At 51.6% G+C, this 25,796-nt stretch overlaps 1 protein-coding gene across 1 annotated transcript; it reads right to left on the bottom strand.

Annotated features, from left to right (window-relative positions):
* On the bottom strand, positions 1-25,796 carry LOC130492477 (alpha-N-acetylgalactosaminidase-like). The gene is made up of 7 exons (XM_056866226.1): positions 25,642-25,796; positions 22,362-22,536; positions 18,553-18,730; positions 17,662-17,756; positions 12,906-13,067; positions 5,684-5,881; positions 1-261 (listed from the first exon to the last, which is right to left on the bottom strand). The coding sequence occupies exons 1-7, from the start codon at positions 25,794-25,796 to the stop codon at positions 1-3; spliced, it is 1,224 nt and encodes a 407-aa protein (XP_056722204.1).

Raw genomic sequence — 25,796 nt, 5'->3', positions numbered from 1 at the left:
TTAGCACAGGGGCCTGAGGAAGAGGAGGACCACTCCTGTTGGAGCCACATGGAAGGCGATGGTGGCATTGAGCCTGTAGACCCCCACAAACGTCCGGTCCAGCACATTGTAGATCTTGTAGCCCGCCTTGCAGTCCAGAACGCCCAGCAGCTCCAGGCTGGTCACGAAAGGCTTGGCCATCCCGTCCGTGCTGTTGTTCAGGACTGCGACCCCGTACTGGTGGCTGGCGAGGGGTCTCTTCCAGACTTCCCACTGGTTGCTCTGTGAGACACACACCGGGAGAGGGAGGGGGCATGAGTGGCGTGGAGCAGGAGTGTTCTCGTCCGCACCCAGTTTCCTTGTTCCTGGGAGCCCCGTCCTCACATCAACACCGACAGTTTCTTAAGCGCATGCTCAAATCTCTGGGCATTTCCAGGGGCAGCACCCAGACCTCTGGAACCCAGCAGGTGGAAGAGACCAAAATGCAAGGGGGCGGGAGGAAGAGCCTTTTGGTTTCACCCAGCCAGGGGCTACTGCTAAGTTCTTTCAGATCTTCTTGGACGCCTCCTTCCTGTTTTTAACCTCCCACTTCTTCAGCTGCCTCCCCACCCCCATCTCCGCAAGTGGTCTGACTTTGGGAGCCACCAAGCCGGAGTTCTCTGTATCACAACCGACTTTGGTTCAGCAACCAGACCCTTGAAAAAGGACGTCACATGAGAACACATGAAGCTGCCTTTATACTGAATCAGAGACCCGCCCCCCCTCGGTCCATCAGAGTCAGTATTGTCTACTCAGACTGGCAGCAATTCTCCAGGGTCTCAGACAGGGGTCTTTCACATCACCTACTTGCCTGGTTCCTTTAACTGGAGATGCTGGGGATTGAACCTGGGACCTTCTGCTGGCCAAGCAGATGCTCTACAAATTGAGCCACAGCCCCTCCCATTATTCTGGATCGTATTTAGTGATATTGCTGTGATTTAGAACTCACCACCCTGGGGAGTGCAAGCAGAGGCAGCTCCACCCCCGCCAGGTTATGCATCCTGCAGCACGGGGGCTGCCATGCTCACGTTCAGGTGATCCGTGGGTGGGCGAGTCTCTCCTTCCTGTTCAGCAGGGCCCGGGCCTGTGAGCCAGACTCCTCTGGCCCCAGCTGGCTCCTCTGGGGCAGCCATTCAGCCGGCTTTTTGCCATCCCACCCCCAACCCTGTCCTGTCTCTTTAGTTTCCTGCTTGGACTCTGAGTGGCCTCCACCTCTCTGGGTGGCTTGGCTACAGACAGACTCACACGGCTCCCCCCACCCCGTGATCTTCTTGGGGTTGGTGTCACACATTCTGCAGTAACATGCACTGAATGTAACATGTACTGTCCTTGTACAAATCTATGGTGAGACCACACCTAGAATACTGTGTACAGTTCTGGTCACCGCACCTCAAAAGGATATTACAGAGCCTGAGAAAATGCAGGAAAGAGCAACCAAAATGATTAGGGGACTGGAGCAACTGCCCTAGGAGGAGTGGTTGAACGCCTAGGGCTGTTTAGCTTGGATAGAAGGCGGCTGAGGGGAGACATGATAGAGGTCTATAAAATTATGCACGGTATAGAGTGGACAGGGGGAAGCTTTTCTCCCTCTCACATAATACTAGAACGTGGGGTCATCTGCTGAAGCTGGAGGGTGAGAGATTCAACACAGACAAAAGAAAGTATTTCTTCACACGACATATGGTTAAATTGTGGGACTCCCTTCCCCAGGATGTGGTGATGGCTGCCAACTTGGAAGGCTTTAAGAGGGGAGTGGACATGTTAACGGAGAAGTGGACTATTCATGGCTACTAGTCAGAATGGATACTAGTCATGATGCATACCTATTCTCTCCAGGATCAGAGGAGCAGGCCTATTACATTAGGTGCTTTGGAACACAGGCAGGAGAATGCTGCTGCAGTCAAAGCTTTGCTTGTGGGCTTCCTAGATGCACCTGGTTGGCCACTGTGTGAGCAGACTGCTCGACTTGATGGGCCTGGGCCTGAAAAGCCAGGAGCTTTTCTTATGTTTTTAGGATTATCCAAGGCACATTTTAAAGTCTACGTGGCTCGTACGTGTATTTGCCATTACTTGTGAACTGGGCTTCCAACACAGCGCAAAGCAACATGGCTCTGAACGCATTCTATTCTATTCTATACAGAGCCCAGAACTAAATTTCTTATATAGCCCTTCTAAATAACCTAAATCCCTTTTCAGTTTGCGAGAAACTGGTCTTTCTCCTCTCAGGCGCCAATCCAGTTGTCTCCTACAAAGTGTCACTCTTTGCCTTAGCATTCAAGAAAATTCCGGCTAAAGCTGTATTTAATCAGAGTATTTAATGCATTTAATGACTAGCATTTTTTGGTCAGACTGTTTTAATGTTATTATTTATTACTAGGTTTTACGTGAAAGATTGTAATGGACTTTGGCTGCAAACAATAAACTCGTATCACTCGGAGATGCCCCTCTGAGCCTCCCTGGAAAGTCTGTCTTCGACAGGACAAGGAACTACATGGCATCTGGGTTAGAGCCCCCTTGTAGCTTTCATGGTTGAAATCTGGGGAGGGGATCTGGTGGTTTTCTCCTGCTCTCCCAGCTGACCTTGCTGTGGCCACTTAATATTTATTATTATTACGGTCCGAGCATAAAATGTTTGCAGTTACATAGCGTACCCAAACAGGCAGTATAAAACAATACCTTTTGGTTAAAACACTATACAAAATATTACTCTCTTTAAAAACTGGTCAACAATATAAATTTAAACAATCATTCCCCTCTACAACTTTTCGTTCCTATTTAGATTTCCTATAATTAAATGCTATTCTACAAAACTTGGCCACTAACTTTGTTACCTGAGAAAATTCATCCTTAAGAAGGATGTTAACTCTAGCAGATTCAAGAGAACCTCTTTCTTAAAAGAGGCCCGTCCTCCTTATAGTACCTACACCTGAGAAGGACACGCTCCAGTGTTTCTGGTTCACCACCGTTGCAGGGACAGAACCTTTGTGGGAGGGGAGTCTTCTTGAATTTTCCTTCTAATACTGCAGAGGGCAGAGCCGAACATCGAGTGCAAGTAAACGCTCTCTTAGTAGTATTTCCTTCTAATATTGAAAGGTATGTCGCTGGGCAAAGGCTTTTTGCCATCCCATGTACTTAGTTTTGGCAGATGCCCTAAAAAAAAGGCGCTCTAGCTTGATCAAATTGCCTTTCAGAGTCTTTTGTTCTTTGTTTTACTGCTGGTCTTGCTCTCTCATAACCTAAAGCCCTCAGATTCTCTGGGGGGAAACCAAGATGTTCTATTTTGTTTCTAATGGCCTTAAGCCAGCTTGTTGGGTAGTTATCCTCTAGAACAGTGGTTCCCAACCTTTTTTTGACCAGGGACCACTAGGACTTTTTTGTTCGGTGCAGGGACCCCAAGGTTCAAAATAAAAATTCTGAGAATTTGAAAATAAACTTTAATCATAACTGTTAGTTAAACATTAAACTTAGAATATTTTTTGAATATATATTTTTATAATAGAGAACTTTTAATTGAAAATATTAATTTATTATGGGTTTATAACTTTGTTTCGCGGACCTTAATTTAGTTCTCGCGGACCCCTGGGGGTCCATGGACCCCTGGTTGGGAACCAGTGCTCTAGAATCAATGGCAGAAGTCCACAGCGTCTAAAGTTCAATTTGAGCCATAAGTAGATCGATAGTAAAACTACCCTAGCCTCTACTCTTACTTGGTCCACTGTGGCCACTTAAGCCAGGACTTCCTGGGGTGTGCTGAGACTCCACCCACCCGGAGCTGTCCGTCCTCAGGCCAGCAATTAAGATTTGTCTTTGCAAAAAACAAACAGAACCCGAAGCCAACCGGCTGGGGCTGAAAGCCACAGGGGCTGATGCAAGTATCGCATACCGTTGGCTCCCGATGAGGAAACGGGGCGGGGATCCTGGTGATTTGGCACCTGATGGATGGAATTGGCAGACGTCTGGGGGAGGAGGGAGGGGCAGGGACCGCGTTAATGATCGAGAAGGGGGGTGGCGGACGTTCCTTCCCTCTCTGGGGCCACGAGGCTCGGTTGCGATACTGCTCCAGTGTTGACGGGTGCTGATGGGAGCGGGCGCCCGTTGAGCAAGCCCAGTGCCAGGAATGCCAGAGGTGTTGCTGGCACCGGAACAGCCGGGGCACAATTAGCCAGAAAATTGTCCGGAAATTGGCCTTGATTGGCCGCCCACGCCCGCCACGCAGCGACCCTGGCTGGGCCCCGGGGCTTCTTGTGTGAGCTGGGCTTTGCCTCTCTGGAGGCCGTGAACGGAATGCTCCCAGCGGGCATCTCTCCTTCCTGGTTTCCTGGCTCTCTGTGGAACCAACACATCTTTCGCCCACAAACCCTTTCTTACCAACGGGCGCCCCCCTTCCAGCCTCTGCGTCTTTCCCTCACTCAGGGCCAGCGCCAGCGCCAGCTTCCCCTGATGCCCAGGGCCTTGGACTTCTGGCGGGGGGCCCTGGCCCCCCACCCACACACTTCTGTCTGCTGTACCCAGGCTCCCAACTGCCCAGCACCACCGAGGGTGGCACATAAGTGGGGGGAGGGCGCACGGGCAGGTGGTGGTGGTGGAAAGGAGGGCATAAGGCGGGCCCTGGTGGTGGGCAGATGGGGGCCCTGGGCACTGACTCCCCAGAGCCCCCCAAACCTGGAACTGCCCCTGCCCTCACAGCTTCCCCACCACCACCTCTCTCTGCAGAGCAGCCTCCCCCCCCCTTTTCTATGCACAGCATGACAAAAATCACACCTGGCGCTTTATGGGGAGATGTAAGCCAAAGCCTGGTCCCTGCCCTGAGGGGCTGCCCCTCCGAAGGGTGAGAATTGGGTTTGGGAGGCAACAAGGGATCAAGCAGAGGCTCCCCTCTTGGGGTTTCACCTCCACTCAGCGCAGCCAGAGGTTTTACGGACTGGGGAGACACACACACCCCGGTGTCAAGAGAAGAAGAAGAAGAGTTGGTTTTCTATGCCGACTTTCTCTCCCACTTAAGGGAGAATCAAACCAGCTTACAATTGCCTTCCCTTCCCCTCCCCACAACAGACACCCTGGGAGATAGGTGGGGCTGAGAGAGCTCCTAATAGAACTGTGACTAGCCCAAGGTCACCCAGCGGGCCTTATGTGGAGGAGTGGGGAAACCCAACCCAGTTCACCAGATTAGTGTCTGCTGCTCATATGGAGGGGTGGGGAATCAAACCCAGTTCTCCAGATCAGAGTCCACCGCTCCAAGCCATCACTCTTAACCACTACACCATGCACAGAGAAGTCTGTGCGAGAAGCCATCTCGTCTTAGACTGGGCAGGTGGCTCCTCCTGTCTCTCCCCAGATGACCCAGAGACAGTCCGCAGATTCTCGACATCTAAGCTGGAGGCAGCAAGCGCTGTATGTCGGAAGGTCCCAATCCCTGGCCTTTCTGGTCAAAGGACCTCAGGTAGCATCCTCCGCCTGAGAAGACCCCAGGGGGGCCCTGCCAGTCAGCGGAGGGAGGCGAGGCCTTGCGAGAGAACTTCGCGCAAAGCTACTGGATGCTGATCCCACACAGCTTCCTCGCGTGGACAACCCCGTCTGACACCCCCCTGGTCAGGCTCCCCACAGCCGCTCCGTGGGTGCAGAACATGCCAGCCCGAGAGCCCATTTTGCCGCTCCTTCCGCCCACCTTGGCAATCCGCCTGCCCGGGACTCCCAGCGGATCTTGGTCGATGTAGATGAGCAGCGGGTTCTGCAAGAGGTCCTTCGCCTCGGCCGAGATGGTCTGTAGGTTGCAGGACATGAAGAGGGGGGCGGCCAGGATCGCCCACAGGGCCGCCTGCGCTTTCGCCTGCTCAAAACTCAGGCCGACGTTGCCCGTGAGCAACTGCAAAACAGACGGGACACGCTGCTCAGTGCGGCATTTAATGCCAGGATGTTTCCATGCTGCTTCTAGGACGGCAAAAACATAACACTAAATTACAGCTTTGAAGCCAGAGTCTGGACCTGAACTTAAGAGAAACGCCCGGCGTGCTCGCTTTGCTTTACAGAACCATCAGCTAATTTCTAGTGCTTCACAGACACACCCTCTGTCTTGGTAACCCTGGCAACAACCTCAGAAGGTAGGCCTCTGTTCCCAGAAGCATCCCTGGGCTGCTGATTTAGGGTCTCGTTCTGGGTGGGAGATAAATGTGTCCAAAGGAGCTACAGTCCACCAGGCAGATCATGAGAGGGAGGGCAGGAAGGGTTGTGCCAGTGTTTGGCTCTCCTGGCCCTTCCTTACACGCCCAGGGAAATGCAAGCCACTTTGGGGTCAGGAAGAAATTTTCCTCCAGGCCAGACTGGCCAGGGATCCTGGAGGGTTCCCCCCCCCCCACCAATCTTCTGGGCATGGAGCAGGGCTCACTGTGTGTGTGTGTGTGTGTGTGTGTGTGTGGGAGGTAGTTGTGAATTTCCTGCATTGTGCAGGGGGTTGGACTAGATGACCCAGGTGGTCCCTTCCACCTCTATGATTCTATGATTCAAAGTGCTCCACCCCTGACTGAAACTATTGGGAGCTGCTCCACCGCAGGCGAGTCCCCCTCAAAGGGCTGGTTTTCATTTCCTATTGACGTGGGTGACCTCATGTTCCTGGTTAATAGAACGAGAATGGCAATTATACCTTGACAGCCTGAATGCAGAAACTGCTGCCCACAGATCTCTAGAGGCTGGATAACAAATGGGCGCCTCTTTTCATACTAGGGAACTCCCTGACAACGAGAGCCACGCCGGGGCGGAGGAGCCAGCCATTGTTTCCGAGGAGACCGTGGCTGACACCACAGCACGGGGCCCATCCTGAAATTGCCCAGTGAAGGGAAATCATGCTAGATTTCTTCTGGAGGAAGGGAAGAAAGGCAGGTGAGAGAGCCCGGCAGGGAAGTGCGAGGCTGGTAGTCTTGCAAGACAAGCTCCTTGGGCAGAGGACTGGGATCAGAGTCAGACCTTGGTTGGCCCCTGAGTGTTGTCCGAGAACAGCCCAACCTGGTGCTCCAGACCTGCTTTTTGGCCTGCGGGGCTCAAGTGCCGGAGAGGCCAACGACTCCCTCGGTTTGCAAGCCAGCAAGGTGGCACAGTGAGGATGCCAATCTGTATCCCCCTGGCACCTTACGCGCCTGCCAGGGAAGGCTTCTTTTCAGCCAAGAATCATGTCAAGTGCCTTCGTCCAAGGATGGCTTCAGGTGTTGCCTTTTAGCCTCGAGGGCCTCAATATCCACTTCTTAGGATCTGCCCAGGTGCACCCTGGTTCTTCCCCGGATGAAACAGGTACGGAGAACCCTGGGGAAGGTGGACGCCTGGGAGGGAAGCGCCCCCTAGTGGCTTAGGGGAGGGAGGGCCTCTGCCCAGCAGTCTCTTCCCAGGCCGATCCGCTCCCAAATCAAACCTACCTTTTCTTTGCTCACAGTGCCAACAGGTCCCCCAAGTCCTTTGAACAGCATAAGCATTGCCAGCATGGTGAAGTGGTTAAGAGCGGTGGTTTGGAGTGGTGGAGTCTGATCTTCAGAACCGAGTTTGATTCCCCCACTCCTCCACATGAGCGGCGAAGGCTAATCTGGAGAACTGGATTGGTTTCCCCACTCCTACACACAAAGCCAGCTGGGTGACCTTGGGCTAGTCACAGCTCTCTCAGCCCCACCTATCTCACAGGGTGTCTGTTGTGGGGAGGGGAAGGGAAGGTGATTGTAAGCTGGTTTGATTCTCCCTTAAGTGGGAGAGAAAGTCGGCATAGAAAAACCAACTCTTCTTCATCTTCTTCTTCTTCTATTGGATCGAGCCAACCTCCAACATTCTCCAAAGCAGCATTCACTATCCCTCCCATTGATCCTCACAATAACCCTGTGAGGTGGGTGAGGCTGAGGGAGAGTGACTGGTCCCAGGTCACCCAGCAAGCTTCCGTGGCAGGAGGGGGGATTCAAATCCCGGGTCTCCCAGATCTGAAACTCTAACCGCTACACCATGCTGGCTCCACACAGGCTCTGCGTCCACCGGTGGCCTGCCAGATGTGCTACGAGAAGGATGTGGAGGGGACGCTTATCCCCTGAGGTCCTTTTCAGCACCTGGAATCTCTTGCTTTTCCACACAAGGGTTCCACATTGCTATGGATGGACCTCCCCTCTCATTTCTGAATGCGAGTGGCTACCTCAAGGGAGCTACAAACGCCACAGATTCATTTGTTCCCAAAATTGCAGTACCACCCCCTGGGGGAGGGATTACCTAGGGGGGGCACTAAGAGGCAAGGGGGCAGCAGGGGGGTGCTACAGGTGGGCCCCTTTGACTGTGCTGTTCACTAATTTACAATAGATCAAGCTATGGCACCATGCTGGCAAATTTGGTGGAAACGATCAGAATTCTTTCCCAGACCTTGAAGACCTGATACCACCGGATCAAGTTCATCAGTTTTGTTGAATACATTTCAACTAAAAGGTTTTAATTTGATTTTGAATAGATGTGCAATTAATTGTTACTGTTTGGAAATTCTATTATTATCTTCTTTAGGGAGTCATGCAAACCCCTGTTTTGAATAATGCTTTTTATAGGGTAGGGTAGGGGGCGCTGGGATTGAGTCTGTGGAACCAAGGGGGCGGTGGCACGAAAGGTTTGGGAACCACTGGGTTAAACCGACAGGCCAATTCTATTGTGAGGGTTCTGAGAAAGAAAGGGGAATGGTTCGTCTCTACGCGCTTTCCCCAGACAGTTCAGGATTTCAAAAGAAACCTTATTTCCCCTCCTTAGTAAAATGGCAATCAGATCCAAAGAAGAAAGAATTGAGAATCTTTTATGGGCAGGAAACTCTCAGAGGTTAAAGCAGGTAGCAAAGTTTTGTTCAACAGCAATCAAAGTCCACCTTACAAGGTTGAGTATAGTTAATAGTTCCAAACCTTAAAGTGTCGCAATTAATGTTTTATTTTAAGATAGGAACTGTTCTATTTTCGATACAGTTAATTGTCATTGCTTTTATCTCAAATCTACGTTGTTGTTTTATTGGCACATGTCATATTAATAAATCTGAAGAAACCTTTGAAAGGTACAGAAGGGTCCCTGCGTGCCTCCGTTTGGCACATTCCCTTCATGGTTTCTGTCCTGCTATTTCACTCAGCGTCTATCTCAGAAAAGTGTGACGAGGATCTTTCCCTGCACAGTTTATTTGCCCTGGGTTTTATTGCTTTGGGGAAGCATTCTCTCCCCCCCCCCCCGCTTCCTCATAGCATCCTGGTGTGTTTGTGCTCGACCGGGGACTCCCCCCACCCCTGCTTGCTCTGATCTTTGCTAAGCCTGCTTTGCTGCACAGTTTTAGGAACTATCACAGCAAAACCTGGAGGGGTGGCATGCGGGCCAGGAAGTTTTCCTGGCCCCACCCACATGGCAGTCATTCCCCTCACCACCACCAAGGGGCTGTTTTTTAACAGGCAACTGAACATCTTTATATCGTTAGAAGAGAGCCAGTGTGGCGTAGTGGTTAAGAGCGGCGGACTCTAATCTGGAGAACCGGGTTCCATTCCCCACTCCTCCACATAAAGCCTGCTGGATGACCTTGGGCAAGTCACAGTTCTCTCCGAACTCTCTGTGCCCACGCGGAGGCAGGAAATGGTGAACCACCTCTGAACGTCTCTTGCCTTAAAAACCCCATGGGGTCGCTGTAAGTCAGCTGTGACTTGACAGCCCTTTCCACCACCATATCGTTAGGAAGTAGTAATAATCTGTGCAGTAAATTCCCTGAATTCCCAGCTTTCATTAAAAAACATATAGCCCCTTTCACTGTGGAGATATAAGGGGAAAGGCACATACAATGAGGGGGGAAGTATTTGATCCCCTGCTAAATTTGCCCATTTGCCCTCTGACGAAGAAATGACCAGTCCATAATTTTAATGGTAGGTTTATTGTAGCTGTGAGAGACAGAATAACAACAGGAAAAACCCCAGAAACCCAGAAGACAAAAGTCAGAGATTGATGTGCATTATAATGAGTGAAATAAGTATTTGATCCCCTATCAACCAGCCATATTAGGGTTCTGCTGTCGACAGAAGCAATCCATCCATCAATCCAAACTAGCCACCATGACCAAGACCAAAAGCTGTCCAAGGATGTCAGGGACAAGATTGTAGACCTGCACAAGGCTGGACTGGGCTACAAGACTATTGCCAAGCAGCTTGGTGAGAAGGTGACAACCCTAACCCTAACCATCAACCTCCCTCGGTCTGGGGCTCCATGCAAGATCTCATCTCGTGGAGTTGCAATGATCATGAGAACGGTGATGAAGCAGCCCAGAACTACTCAGGAGGAACTTGTCAATGATCTCAGGGCAGCTGGGACCATAGTCACCATGAAAACAGTTGGTAACACACTACGCCGTGAAGGACTGAGATCTTGCAGAGCCCGCAAGGTCCCCTTGCTCAAGACAGCACATGTACAGGCCTGTCTGCAGTTTGCCAATGCACATCTGAATGACCCAGAGGAGAACTGGGTGAAAGTGTTGTGGTCAGATGAGACCCAAATCGAGCTCTTTGGCATCAACTCAACTCGCCATGTTTGGAGGAGGAGGAATGCTGCCTGCGACCCCAAGAACACCATCCCCACCGTCAAACATGGAGGAGGACATATTATGCTTTGGGGGTGTTTTTCTGCTAAGGGGACAGGACACCTTCACCGCATCGAAGGGATGATGGACGGGACCATGTATCGTCAAATCTTGGGTGAGCACCTCCTTCCCTCAGCCAGGGCATTGAAAATGGGTATTCCAGCATGACAATGACCCAAAACACATGGCCAAGACAACAAAGGAGTGGCTCAAGAAGAAGCACATTAAGGTCCTGGAGTGGCCTAGCCAGTCTCCAGACCTTAATCCCATTGAAAATCTGTGGAGGGAGCTGAAGGTTCGAGTAGCTACGCATCAGCCTCAAAATCTTACTGACTTGGAGAGGATCTGCAAAGAGGAGTGGGACAAAATATCTCCTGAGATGTGTGCAAACCTGGTGGCCACCTACAAGAAACTGTCTGACCTCTGTAATTGCCAACAAGGGTTTTGCCACCAAGTACTAAGTCACCTTTTGCAAAGGGATCAAATACTTATTTCACTCATTATAATGTACATCAATCTCTGCTTTTGGAACAGTCAGATTCCAACGGGGTGGGGGGAGCAGGGCAGCGCTTTCCTCAAAGCCTCCCTCTATTTTCTATGTGTGGAACCCATTGCCCTTTAATGATAGGCAGGATTTGGGGGGGGGGGCAGGAGTTGCATCCATGTGCCCAGAGAAGTGTTTAGCTGAAAGTGGGAATGGAGCAGCTCCAACCTGTGCCGATTCAAGAGGAGTGCCTTGGATTTGCCACTCTCTAGATGCACATTTTCCCCATCCGAATTCTCAAAACTCTGCCTGGGGGCTGATTGTTGACTTTTGAGGATTTGGATGGGGAAAAGGTACATCTATAGAGCGGTAAATCCAAGGCAAAACCTCCCATGCAAAAATGGCCACTGTAAACCACTAAAGCGATTTCCCAGAGTATGTCCCCCCAAATATACAAAAAAAAAAAAAACAAGCACCAGTCCCTCTGGTTTCCTTATATAATTTTTCTATTTACCATTCTCCCATGCATAAATGGCCAAACACTCTCCCTTGCCTTCCCTTCGCAGAATGCTGATCCGTACACATTGCTCTCCCCCTTTTCCAAGATTTCCATAGTTCCTTTGTTCTATTCTTTTACCAGGTTGGGGATGCACAGGATGCATGGGGGGGAGGGGGAGGAAAGAAGGCCCCATGCTTGCGCGCCGGCCCCATACGGCCCCAGTGCATCGTGAGAGAGAGCAGAGAGGGCTCCTGGCTGCCATGCCGGTCCTGATCCAGCCCGTGTGCATGGGAGGGGGAGAGGAAAGAAGGCCCCTGGCTGCACGCCGGCCCCAATCCAGCCCCAGTGCATCGTGAGAAAGAACAGAGAGGGCTCCTGGCTGGTGTACCGGTCCCGATCCAGCCCATGTGCATGGGAGGGGGAGAGGAAGAAGGCCCCTGGCTTGTGCGCCAGCCCAGATCCGGCCCCAGTGCATCATGAGAGAGAGCAGAGAGGGCCCCTGGCTTGCGCGCCGGCCCCGATCTGGCCCCAGTGCATGGAGAGAGAGAGGAGGGAGACCCAGAGCAGACTGGCCGCCCCTTTTCAGAAGGGTGATGGGAGGGAGTTTTGCCTTGGGTTTTCCGCTCTCAGGATGCACATTTTTCCCATCCTAATTCTCAAAAATCCCCCCTTCTCTCCCCGCTGGGGTAGGGGGGCCAACAGCCCCTTCCCTTGAACAACCCCCCCCCCGCGGATCCAGCTGCCCTAGACTGAGCTGCCCTCACCCCCCTGGCGCGAGAGGCGCACATGGCGTGGACTCGCCGGCCTCCCCCTGGAGCCGTCCGTCCGGAGTCCCCCTGGCCTTGGAGGTGTGGGCCAGGCTCCAAGGCCCATCCTGGGCGAGGGGCGGGGAAGGTGTGCCGCCTGCCCGCCTGCCTGCCTCCGGGACGGAGGGAGGAAGAGAAGTGCCACGACTCCACGCAGGCAGGCAGGCAGCAAAAGGGGTGGTATTCTTGTCCGAGCGCGAAACTCCCCCAGCCAATCGCTGTTTACAGAGGAGGAGGAATTAGCTGGCATGGGCGGGGAACATTGATGCACAGTTCGAACCAGGGAAAATTTTTCACGGAGCCCTGTGCGCTGCAAAATCAAAGATCGCACCAACACAGGTTTGAGAAGATGACGCAATTTTTTTGGCCAAATCCAAAGCAGTCATGAACAATCAAAAATTAGCAGCGCCGTAAAACAGACGTAAAACCGCCGCAAACCTCCGTGAAAAAACCCCCCATGTGTGGAAAACACCTGTGGGGCAAAGATATTATGGGAAAAGATGGCATTACCATGTCAGGGTCGTTCCACCTCCCGGGACCAGCTGCAGGTTGCAGCATGTCTTGGTGGTTGCCGTACCACTCAATGGTGCGAGAGAGGCTTTCCCAGGAGTCTTCGATGTCACCAAAGTTCCTCCACAGGTTGCAGATCTGGCCGAGTAAAGAATAATTCACCTGGATCAAAATAACAAGAGCAAATGATGCTTTTACCACCAAGGCAATTGTGGAGCCTAATTTGGGCTCCTCCCCCCGCCCCGAGCAGAGATTGAGCTGGGGGGGTGGCTAGACAGAGAGGACTGTTGCAGCCCCCACTGATGACGGCTCCTCCCAAACAGTTTTTTGGAGTGGGGGAGGGGCTCTCTTGGCACTGAGGCAAGCACTTATTCTCTTCTGAGAGCTTCTTGAACTAATTTATGTCTCTGCTGCTTTAATGAAGTTGAGCCGATTTCTGCATTTTAAACAGAGTTACTTATTTTATCTGTTCGATTGCTTCTTTTTCTTTTTTTAGTGTTTCATTTTTAGCTGGTTTTCATTCTGGCTTTATTGTACACGGCGCTTTCGGGTTTCTAACACGGAACTTCTAAAGCGCGGGCATTTTCTAAGTAAGCAGATGTCCCCCCCTGCCCTTTGTCAGATGGCCCCTCCGACCCGACTCCTACTGAGCTCAGTTTTTCTCTGCAAGACTCAAATCCCAGTTGTGGAACAAAAAAAGCCGTGGTGTAAATGATGTCTGGTAAAGAGGGTTATAGAAGAAAGGGGCAAGACAGACGCCAGCGTTGCCTGTTCCCTGGGTCAGGGTAGAAGCACAGAAATGGCTTCCGAAATTATTATTTTACTTTTACTTACTTCATTTATTTTATTTTATTAAACTTGTATCCGGCCTCCCCAGCAAAGCCCTGTAAAATCAATGGAAATATTAATATATAATAAATGGCACACTTACAGTGCATTCCTGAGCGGAATGCCTGCACCGGGCTCAGGAGGCAACGCGGCATCGCTGCCTCCAAAGGAGGTTTCGGCCCCGCCAAAAGCTCCTCCTGGCCCAAAAAATCTGTGCAACCCTCATAGGGTGTTCCCGGGCTGAAGGGGTGTTCCCGGGCCGAAATGGCTTAGGAGGCCGCCTAATGGTGGCCCCGCCCCCAGCCCAGTGCCAGAACTCCCTGGGAACGCCTCCCGGGACACTGTTACACCCCGGGAACGCCTGCGCGGCCCTTGCCGGCATTCGGACGCCGCTGGAAGGCCCCGTCGGCGTCCCTGGGTGGTGCTGCTGCAGCAGCGGCCGGCAACCAGCGGCCGGACCTTCCCAGCTGGTGCTGGGCCCACTAACACTGCCTGGACGCTGACACGGGGGGCCTGGACGCCAGCACGGGCCCTTCCCAGCCTCCTAAAGGACTTTTGCCCTGGACGCCGGCACCTCAGGAATGCGCTCTTATTGTGGCATATAAGCCACAGCTGGCAGTCAGAGCCCCCCACGTAATAGAATCATTGAATCACAGAGTTGGAAGGGACCACCAGGGTCATCTAGTCCAACCCCCTGCACAATGCAGGAAATTCACAACTACCTCCCCCCCACACCCACAGTGACCACTACTCCATGCCCAGAAGATGGCAAAAAAACAATCCTTCAGGATCCCTGGCCAATCTGGCCTGGAGGAAGATTGCTTCCTGACCCCAAAGTGGCAATCGACTGGCATTACCCTGGGCATGTAAGAAAGGGCCACGAGAGCCAAGCACTGATGCAACCCTCCCTCTCATGATCTGCCAAAGTTCACAGAATCAGCATTGTTGTCAGATGGCCATCTAACCTCTTCTTAAAAACCTCCAAAGAAGGAGATCCCACCACCTCCCGAGGAAGCCTGTTCCACTGAAGAATCACTCTGTCAGGATGTTCTTCCTAATGTTTAGTCTAAAACGCTTTTGATTTAATTTCAACCCTTTGGTTCTGGTCCGACCTTCTGGGACAACAGGAAACAACTCGGCACCATCCTCTATATGACAGCCCTTCGAGTACTTGAAGATGGTTATCATGTCCCCTCTCAGTCTTCTCCTCTTCAGGCTAAACACACCCAGCTCCTTCAACCTTTCCTCATAGGAAGTGGTCTCCAGACCCCTCACCACCTTTGTTGACCCAACAGATTCAGATGGCAACAACAGAGGGGGAGTTATGGAGGCCAGCACTGATGGAAATGACCACAGCTGACCTCAGCCAGAGACCTGGTGGAATAGCTGTGTCTTGCAGGCTCTGCGCAATTCCTTAAGGTCCCACAGTGCTCTGGTCTCACTGGAGCAAAGCTTCTTAAACTGTGGGGGTCGTGTAACTGAATGTGGGGGTCATGAAAAATTTGATTTATTATCAGTAAATGTTTGACTTGTATACCTATTTTATATACCTATTGTCGCGTCCCGGCAGGGGCTGCGGCCCCTTTTGGTGGGGCTTCCCCTGTTGAGACACCACCTGACTGAACCCCACTCTGGGCAGGTAAGGTTTCCTCGGCCTCAGACCACTCAGAGGAGGAGGACGACCCTTCCTCCCCTGAGCTGGCCAGCTTGCTCGCTCTCCATAAGCAGAGAGGGTGATACGCCAGCCTTCCTCATTGGCCTCCATCCATGCTGCTTTATACCGTGCGCCGCCCTGGGGGATCCGTGTCCCGTGGCCCTCCCCCCGCAGGCTAGCTGATGGGCGGGGTTTCGGGAGTTCTCCCGGGGTCCTGGCTCTCTGGCCAGCCCGGGCCCTGCGTAGCGTCGCAGCTGCTGCCCTGCGCCGGTTACTGGGTGGGGTCCGTCTGTGCCTCTCCTCCCGCTCCCCAGCTGATGTGCGGGGCCATCGGCGGCTGCGGGGGTGCCCGGCCCGTTCGCCGAGGCGGGGGGGGGGGAGGCTTGGGCCCGCCTCGGCATGCCGCCCCTCTCGCCCCCTTCCCCGATAAGTGGGGCTCCCCGACCCCTTCCCTCTCGGGAGTTGCTGCCGGGGGCTGGGGAGGTTGGGACGGCCTGGAAGCCCGGGCGGGAGGACGACCCGGGACACCTATATACCCTGGGTCACATAAAAATTTATCAGGCAAAAAAGGGTCGCAAGTGGAAAAACTCTAAGAAGCCCCGCACTAGAGACTGTTCCACCAGACAGGGGCCAGGACAGAAAAGGCCCTGGCCCTGGTGGAGGCCAGCCAGACACTTTTGGGCCGGGGACCACCAGGAGGTTATTATCTGATGATCCCAGTGTTGTCTGGGGGAGGCAGGGTCCCGCAGATACGAAGGTCCCAGACCCCGCCTTTCTCCCCAATGGGGACCCAAAGTGGCTGCCATATAGTTCTCCTCTCCCCCACTTTATCCTCACAACAATCCTTTGAGGTAGCTGAGGCTGAACGTGTGGGTGACTTTCCCAAGGTCACCAGGGGAACTTCCACGGCATGAGCGGGGATTCGAACCTGGTGTAAAGAAAAGCAACCTTGCTCTTCTTCTGATCACCAAACTTTGGTTCAGTCTGTGGCCTTCTATGTCTTCAATGTCTTGATATCAAACTGGGAGCTGATGACCAGCTCTCTCACAAACCATTCCCGTGAGAAACCATTCCCTTTTCCCATGAGAAGCCACTCCACTTTGGGGGGAAAAGGTGTGGAGACCGGAGGCACTGCCACCTCCACTTCAAAGCACCTCCATTTCAAAGCCTTCCTATTGTAAATCAGCTATCTGTTCTTTTGGTGACAATCCTGTTAGAAGCCTGACATCTCAAAAGCTTGAAGGAGCCCAGATGTTTTGTATTGCTGCAGAGATGCAAATACATCTGTAACTTCAAAAGGCCTAGAGGTGTTATGCCAAATACCTTACAAGTTTACTGCGTTCTCAACGATCTCATTGGGGCGAATGGCCATAACCCGATGAGATGGGAGAGATAAATATGGACTCTGTTCTGATCAAGAATCATGAAGCTTGGGAAGGGGACATGCTGGCATGTCCCCGAGCGATCATCATCTGGCAACCATGAAGGACTGACACGCTGCGTGTTAGGACCAAAACTGGGTCTTGGTAACTATAAATCAACTAAAACCTTGCATTTGTTACTCTCTTGGAAACTTTGCCTATTTTGCCTGAAATCTAAGAACTACTGTGAAGTTAGAGATTGCTAAAGGTTTTCTTGTTTTCATGCTATTTTGCTCTCACAAATAATTTTCTTTTCTGTAACGAGCACATTTTATTAAATAAACTTATAGACTTTATATTGAAGTCTGAGAAACCTTTTTTGGGTCTCAGGGCTAAATCCAAGTGCCTGAGTGTGTGTGTGTGTGTGTGAGAAACCACCTACCCTAGTGTTTTGTGGCAATAAGCCTCCCCTGGCAGAAGCTCTACTCTGCAGGGACGGTTTTTGCTTGTTTTGACGTTTGGGAAACTGGCTGGGGAAGAGTAGCTCTCAGCTCATCCCTGGGAAAGCCAGCCTTTTGGAATTGAGAGCTGGTGGCGATATACCTGTACTGCGCTCAAAGGAGGAATCCTGGGGCTCAGTAAGGGATTTGGGTTTCCTTAGGGAAACATTTAGTGACTTTGAACTAAAGAGGAACCGGCCTGCCGGAGAGCAGACCGAGTCTCCTCGACAAGGTAGCAGAGTCTACCCGCATTGTGCTTTAGGGGGAATCCTGAAGCCCAGTGGGAAGTTTGGCAACTTTTGAATCAAAGAGGAACCGGTTTGCTGGAGGGCAGGCCGGACCTCCTCGACACCTGGGTCTCCCAGACCCTAGTCCAACACTCTAACAACTACACCACGCTGGCTCGTCCTTACCTTTGGGGGCAGGCCTCCCTCATAGGCGGGCCAGCTGCAGGAGTAAGCGATCGGCCGCCCGGTCTCGTTCAAGGCCGCGCTCATCTTTGGGTAGCCTAAGCGACAACAAGAAGCAGCGCCAGCAGCAGGCCCTTTTATTTATTTGCATCTCTCTCTCCTCCCAATTGGGGATTCAAAGCAGCTTATAGCATTATTCCCCCCTCCTCTGTTTTATCCTCACAACCATGTGAGGTTGGCTAGGCTGAGGTCACCCAGCAAACTTCCCTGGCATGGGTGGACATTTGAACCTGGGTCTCCTGGATCCTAGTCTGACACTCATAAGAACATAAGCCCTGCTGGATCAGACCCAGGCCCATCAAGTGCAGCAGTCTGTTCACACAGTGGCCAACCAGGTGCCTCTAGGAAGCCCCCAAGCAAGACGACTGCAGCAGCATTTATCCTACCGGTGTTTCACAGCACCTACCATAATGGGCATGCTCCTCTTATCCTGGAGAGAATAGGTATGCATCATGACTAGTAGCCATTTTTACTAGTAGCCATGAATACCCCTCTCCTCCGTGAACATGTTCACTCCCCTCTTAAAGCCTTCCAAGTTGGCAGCCATCACCACATCCTGAGGCAGGGAGTTACACAATTTAACTAACACTCAAAGAATGCAAACTGCTTGTGTCATTTGTTTAACCAATCTCAACAAGCTGATGCCTGGGTGGAAAAGCTTTGCCGCCATCCACTACAGAACTGCTCAACCTGATTTAACTTTGTGGAAATAGAGGGGCTTCCCCCTCATCTCTCCAAATCAGGTGCACCAGTTGCCCTGATGACTTTCCTGCTTCGGTCCAGATTGCAACCCCCACAACCTCACCCCCTCCTGCAAGCCTCGAGGACACAAACCGGCTGCCTTGACCGAGGAGTTGGAGAAGCAGCCGTCCAGCTTCAGCATATCCACTCCCCACTCCGCAAAGGTCCTGGCGTCCTTCTCAACGGCGTCCAGCGTGGTCCCTGGGAAGCCCTCGCAGGTAAGGTCGCCCAAGTCGCTGTAGATGCCAAACTTCAGCCCTTTGGAATGGACCTGCGGCGGAAAAGGGAAGCCCGGCTGTAAGAGCCTGCAACCTCACCCCCTGGCCTTGAATGCTGACCACAGCCCCATCAGACTCCAGGCAAGCAAGGGGCAACTCATGTAATAAGAAGACCGAGAGCTTCTTTTTCCTCAAGGGTTGCCTCTCCAGCATCGTGACTAGTATCCATTTTTACTAGCTTTACAAAATATCAAGGTTTATTTTAAAGAAAATTAAACCAAAATCCAAATGCTCTCAATTTACAACAAGCAAACCTTCAAAACTGCTCTCAAGAGGGGGGAGAGGTTTCCCAGTTAAGGCGAAGCTAATGCCTTATAACCTCCCCCACCAATCAAGGTCACCCCCTTAATTAGCCTTGCAGCTGCACAATTAGCATAGATCCCATTAGGAGGCCCTCACTGTGAAAGCACTTACAATCTTGAAGCCACAACAAGCCTGAGTCAAGGCATGGTGCTTCCATACACTGGCCCTGGATGCTTCGGTCCGCAGCATTTCCAGGAAAAAGGATGTTGGGTGGCCGAACCAGCAAAGGCTTTCCTCTGCCAGACCTTGGAGGACAGCTATTCAGAGAAGACCATCCCACGCAAGACAGAGCAATGGGCGGCCTTTACAGGATACAAAACTCTGCCGAGTGGTGGATGGGGGCTGCCCGCCTGACCAGACAAATGAGCAGAAAAGGCCCACTAAAGCAGGTGTCATCATGGCCCAGCCTGCGCTCCACGACAGTGCTGTCAGCAGAGAGCCAGCAGGAAGGCCAGACCCAGCCGCTCTCGGAGGTGCAGCCACCAGGCAGCCCAGAGGCACCTCCCACACCAGGGGCAGCAGCCCCAGACCCTGGCCCCAGTTCTCCAGGGTCCCCAGCCCCTGTGGAAGGGCGCCGCAGAAGACTGCGCACGGAGATGCAGGAACGCAGGCGCAGTGCGAGATTGGCTGCCAGGTATAAGCTACTAGACTGGTGAACCAGGTTGGTTCCCCCACTCCTACACATGAAGCCAGCTGGGTGACCTTGGGCTAGTCACAGCTCTCTCAGCCTCACCTTGCTCACAGGGTGTCTGTTGTGGGGAGGGGAAGGGAAGGTGACTGTAAGCCGGTTTGATTCTTCCTTAAGTGGTAGAGAAAGTCAGCACAGAAAAACCAACTCTTCTTTTTCTTCTTCTTCTCCTTCATCCTGTCCTGACAAAACACAATTCCCATGTTGCCTTCTGGAGAAAAGTCATAAGAAAACAAGAAGACTCCCTGCTGGGTCAGAACCAGAGAGGGTCCGTCAAGACAAGCGTCCTGTTTCACAAGCGGCCAACCAGCTGCAGTAGAGGGCTGACCTCAGGGGGAAGTGTCTGGCCTCTAAGTCCCTTTAGGAGGCCCCCGTCTAGTGCCAAATTAAGTGGGATTTGCTTCCAATTAGGGGTGCATAATACTGCCCCTGTGATCTCTCCCCCCCCCCACTGGCCAAGAAACGAGTCCAGAGGTTTTGACATTATTATATCATCGATGGTGCTTCTTTCGTCCCCAGACCAGAAAGTGAATCCAGTCTGTCATCACCATGCCATTAAGGACAGCTAGGTCCAGTTTAAGCACAGCCTGAGCTAGTTTTAATCTTTAAATATTCTTCTGGGCCTACAGTACGGGGTCTCAGAATTTGGATTATATACATGGTAGCTAGCATATAATGATTGGTCATCATAACCCATCCTAGCATTAAAGTCCCTACCCATTACAAAGGAGGCAGCCGGATATAGGATCATTAAGTCCGTATCTCCTACTTCCCCATCCTTTGCACATGGTGGCTCGTCTGTGAGGCGGCATCACAAAGCACATTGGGGGGCGGGGAGAGGGGCTCTGGCACCAATCTGTGGCGGGGGGGGGGATGCAACCCGTACACAGGAGAGCTTCCACTTTCCTCTGTGAAACGTCAGAGGATTGGATGGCTCTCTGTTTGTCTCTAGGAAAACCGTTCACCTGTTTGCTCAGAAGAGGCTTACTCTCAAGCGTTGATGTCACAGTCTGGAGCCTTAAACAGTAAATGCCATTGAAGAAGAGTTGGTTTTTATATTCCGATTTTCTCTACCTTTTAAGGAGAATCTAATCAGTTTACAATCTCCTTCCCTTCCCCGCCGCACAACAGACACCCTGTGAGGTAGGTGGGGCTGAGAGAGCTCTAAGAGAACTGTGACTAGCCCAAGGTAACCCAGCTGGCTTCATGTGGAGGAATGGGGAATCAAACCCAGTTCTCCAGATTAGAGTCTGCTACTCATGTGTAAGAGTGGGGAATCAAACCCGGTTCTCCAGATTAGCGTCCACTGCTCATGTAGAGGAGTGGAGAATCATGCCTGGTTCTCCAGATCAGACTCGACTGCTCGAAACCACTGCTCTTAACCACTATACCACACTGGTGCCAACCAGCAAATGGCCAGAATCAACAACTGCCCCTGCACCCGCTTTCTCTGTTGTGGCCCCACCTTGTGGAACGGCCTGTCTGAGGAGGTCAGGAAGGCTCCTCCTCTCTTGGCTTTCCTCAAACTATGCAAAACTGGATTATTCAAGAGGGCTTTTCTACGCAGGCAATAGAGTTGTGCTGTACTAAGTGATTCCCAAAGTTACTTGGATAAATGATCAGGGTTTATACTACTGTGTATAGTTTGCTTTAAGTTGGATCATGCTATGTAATCTTGTGTCAATTAATGTGTCATAGAATCATAGAGTTTAAAGGGATCCCAGGGTCATCTAGTCCAACGCCCTGCACAATGCAGGAATTTCACAACTACCTCCCCCCATCACACACACGCAGTGACCCCTACTCCATGCCCAGAAGATGGCCAAGGTGCCCTCCCTCTCATCATCTGCCTAAGGGCATAAAATCAGCATTGCTGACAGATGGCCATCGAGCCTCTTCTTAAAAACCTCCAGGGAAGGAGAGCTCACCACCTCCCGAGGAAGCCTGTTCCACTGAGGAACTGCTCCGACTGTTAGAAAATTCTTCCTAATGTCTAGATAGAAGCTCTTTTGCTTTAATTTCAACCCGATGGTTCGGGTCTGACCTTCTGGGGCAACAGAAAACAACTCAGCACCAGTGTCATGTTAACACTGATGCTTTGCTTCATCTGTTTTTGAGATTTCTGGTTGGTTCTACAACCCAAATCCTATTTCATTCTTTATTTAATGTCACATTTTTTTTGATTATATTAACCCACCCTGTCTAACCTGCCTTGAGTCCCGTGAGAAAGGTGGACTGTAAATAACATTAATAAAATATGTTTGGAACTTCACCAACAGATGTTGGCCTGCGGAACCACAGGAGTTTCCTGCGAGCAGACTTCGCACCTTGCACCTTGTATGTGCTTGTCTCCTGCATGTCAGGGAACACCAGGCCAACTGTCTCCCCCTATGTGAACTGTTACTTCTACGTTTTTTGCTTATCAATGACCCAAATCACGCAGGACAGAAATGACTTTCCTGCAGTTAACATGTGACCCCTTATTCTGCAGTTATTTCCAGATCTAGCCACTGCAGCAGAAAGAAAAGGAACCTGAAATACCAGCAGGTTGCTTTTTCTTGCCACTTCTAAATCGGAACATTTTCAGAGAGACTCAAAGAAGTCTTCGGAGTGAGGCACCAGAATGAACTTACGTAATCCGCCAGAGCTTTAATACCGCTGGGAAACCTTGACGCGTTTGCCTGGAGCCTGCCCAGAGAGTCCCTTTCTTTGGCCTCCCAGCAGTCGTCCAGGTTGACATATTCGTAGCCAAGTTCCTTCCAGCCATCTTTGGCCATCAGGTCTGCCATTGTCTTGATCAAGCGTTCGCTGTTAACAAAGGAGAGTCAGAGAGAGCTCGCCTGCAGGCAGGGACGGTCTTTATCAGAGCTCTGTGTAGTACCTCACTAGTTTAGATGACGGATGTATAAAAACATCTTTTTAAAAAATTGCAGCGTGGACTCCTGCAACGTTGTTGATTCACGCTGCTGCTAAGCTGGGCTTCCATTTTAAAAGGCAAAGAGGGGCCCTGTGATATTCTAGTCAAAAAATGCAAGCAGAAAGGAAAGTCACTTCTTTATTTCAGAAAAATAAACTCGGCTCGGATTGCAATTACCTTCCCTTCCCCTCCCCACAGCAGACGCCCTGTGGGGTAGGTGGGGCTGAGACAGCTCTAACAGAGCTGTAACTTGCCCAAGATGGCCATCTGTCAGCAATGCTGATTCTATTACCTTAGGCAGATGATGAGAGGGAGGGCATCTTGGCCATCTTCTGGGCATGGAGTAAGGGGTCACTGGGGGTGTGGGGGGAGATAGTGGATTTCCTGCATTGTGAAGGGGGTTGGACTAGATGACCCTGGTGGTCCCTTCCAACTCTATGATTCTATGCTTCTAAATCGCTTTCCACCATCCCTTCTATTCTTCTAGACCTGCTCTATATAAGAACCTGATGATATCTGACAAAAAATCAACCCAGCTCGTTCCTTCGGAGTCTCTTCCCCTTTCTGTATGATTGTGTCTACTTAAGACAGTAGGGAGAGTTTGCCCTTTTCCCACAGCCACTCTATAGCACTTAGAGCTTTATGTACCTTACAAACAAGAACAGAAACTAACAACTTAATAGCTGGGTAGAAACATTAGGAGATAGTGCACACCCCTTTAAAGTTTTGCTTACAGGGGTCAGAACAGTTTGTCATCTGGAGACTCTACTTGCATACAGACATTATGATAAACCAAGATTTTATTCAACTCCAGTTTGTATCCCCAAATGTAACTCTGGTCTGTTGGAGGGCCACAAATTGGGATTTGGAGCCATGGATTGGCTTGCAAACTGCGGTTGGTACTAACCGTAGTTTGTTAAGTCATGCAGACCAGTGCTGCTCAATGGGTACAGCATTACAGCCAGACTGTCCAGCAGCAGAGGTCAGGATGTGCCCATTTCTTAGCTTGCCTGGCAGCCCCCCTGTGACCACCTCCCCCATCTTCTCTCCACAGACCCCACCATCTATGCTAGAAACGGCTTCTCGCTCTCAGATGTTGCAACTCCACACTATGCCAAGGGGAGATGCTAATGGCTGAGAGACAAACCATATCACACAAAGTACACACTTTGCTTCCTCTTTCCAACAGCACAAACTGCTCTGCAAAATAACACTACAGTCTGCAGACCCACGGTCCACAAAGTCCACTGGAACCCAACCCCTCCTCCTTTTCCCCTCCCCCTTGTGACATGACCTATGGTCTCGGGGGCGGGGGGGAAAGGAATGCTCTATAGGGATGGGAAAGCAAAGCTTCAGGCCCCTCACGCACAGGCATTTCCAGATGGTGGGGCTGTACCCCCCGCAACAACACAGGCATGGAATATAGAAGCAATGCTATTTGCATGAAAAAGATCTAAGTCATATGGGAGCACAGCTGGTCTTCAGGAAACACCAAGCCCAGTGGCAGGTTTGAAGTAGGTGCTCTCAGGCTGCTTGTGGCCATTTTGACCTTTGTTTCCAGGCAGCCAGCACCATCTTTCCTTCCATGCCTGGAAATCAGAGTGCACCCTGGCCTCCTTTTCTGGAAATCAGAGTGCACCCTGGCCTCCTTTTCAGAATCTCAGGCCTCTAGTTAGGACTCCAAGTCCAGGAGAGCCAAGTGTTGGTCTGACCGTGAGCCCAGCATCTTGGTCAACCTCTGGGTCAGCAGTGATGTCTACAAGGGCTTGCGGAGCCAGTTCTGTCCCAAGGCAGTTTACAAGTGGTTCATCAGCCAGCTGGCCAGAAGAGGCTAACAGGCACACCTTTGCCTTGGGCCAGGAGCAAGGTGGAAGAAGGGGATTGTACAGTTCCAGAGCTCACTGCTACACTAACTAATAGCCAGTTGGGCAATGGTCTTGAGCGATCACAAGTGTGGGGACAGGCTGCAGTGCCAAGAACATAGTGGTTGGAATATCCTGGGGGTGGGTGGGTTCCCAAACAGTTTACATCTCAGCAAGGGGGGAGGAAGACGTTGGTGGAAAAGAGAGCTCACTCTTTCCTACAAGAAAAGAAGCCAGGAAAGAGAAGGATGTTTGGAAAAGAGGCTGCAAGTGGGAGGGACTGGGGTAGGGACTGCTGACCCAGAGGTTGACCAAGATGCTGGGCTCACAGTCAGACCAGCACTTGGCTCTCCTGGACTTGGAGTCCTAACTGGAGGCCTGAGATTCAGGAAAGGAGGCCAGGGTGCACTCTGCTTTCCAGAAAAGGAGGCCAGGGTGTACTCTGCTTTCCAGAAAAGGAGGCCAGGGTGCACTCTGCTTTCCAGAAAAGGAGGCCAGGGTGCACTCTGCTTTCCAGAAAAGGAAGTCAGGATGCACTCTGCAGGTGGGAGGGACTGGGGGGAATTGCAAAAATCAAGTTAGCCTCATTGTAGTGGTTGGATTAGAGTGCTAGTTTCAGCAGTGGTGTCCAAAGGGGCACCTGAGCATCATTCTTAAAGTGCACCTGTCACCTGTCTCTCCGCACACACCCTCCCCAAGTCTGGAAGTTCTACCACAGTGCACCCTGGAACCAGCTTGGGCAGGTGGGTGAAGCCCTCCAGAAGTGGATTTGCAGGCTGGCCAGCAATGAGTCTATGATGCTGGGGGGTAGGAGAAAGTGAACAAGACATAGTACTTCGCCACTCCGAGCCTGGCTCTGTTGGGAAGAGCGGGATGGAAGAATAGAAATAAATAAATAAAAACACACCAAAAGCTGCCAGGAGTGTCAATCCCTGGAACAATGTCTCATGTGCACTGACTGAGAAACCTGTGCCCAGGCAAAGCAGGTGGGCATGCATACGCCATGCGCCTATGAATGGCGCCCACCAAACCAAAACCTACACCAGATGAGCCCTACGAAGAAAAGCAGCCGAACTGCACGTTCTCCCTCTCAGGACAACATCTAAGGCCACTTAGAGCCCGCGTTCATCCCACCTGATGCAATTGTCAGGCTCGTGTTGGCAGTCTGTGTTGCACCGGAAGTGTTCCCATGGCACCCAGCCCATCGGCGGCGTTCTCAGCAGCCCGTTATCCAGAGAGGAAGTGCCAGACACCAGGCCCAAGATGAGCATCAGGGGAAGGAGCACCAT

Source organism: Euleptes europaea, chromosome 21, assembly GCF_029931775.1.
Source record: "Euleptes europaea isolate rEulEur1 chromosome 21, rEulEur1.hap1, whole genome shotgun sequence".
NCBI classification, from domain to species: domain Eukaryota; kingdom Metazoa; phylum Chordata; class Lepidosauria; order Squamata; family Sphaerodactylidae; genus Euleptes; species Euleptes europaea.
This window is presented reverse-complemented; position numbering and strand designations above follow the sequence as displayed.

Coding starts and splice junctions, on each gene's coding strand:
- LOC130492477 (XM_056866226.1), bottom strand. CDS start 25,796: ATGGTGCTCCTTCCCCTGATGCTCATCTTGGGCCTGGTGTCTGGCACT. Junction 13,068..17,661: donor AGGGAGGCCTGCCCCCAAAG/GTAAGGACGAGC, acceptor ATTTTGATCCAG/GTGAATTATTCTTTACTCGG. Junction 5,882..12,905: donor GGTGGAACGACCCTGACATG/GTAATGCCATCT, acceptor TCTGTTTTGCAG/TTGCTCACGGGCAACGTCGG.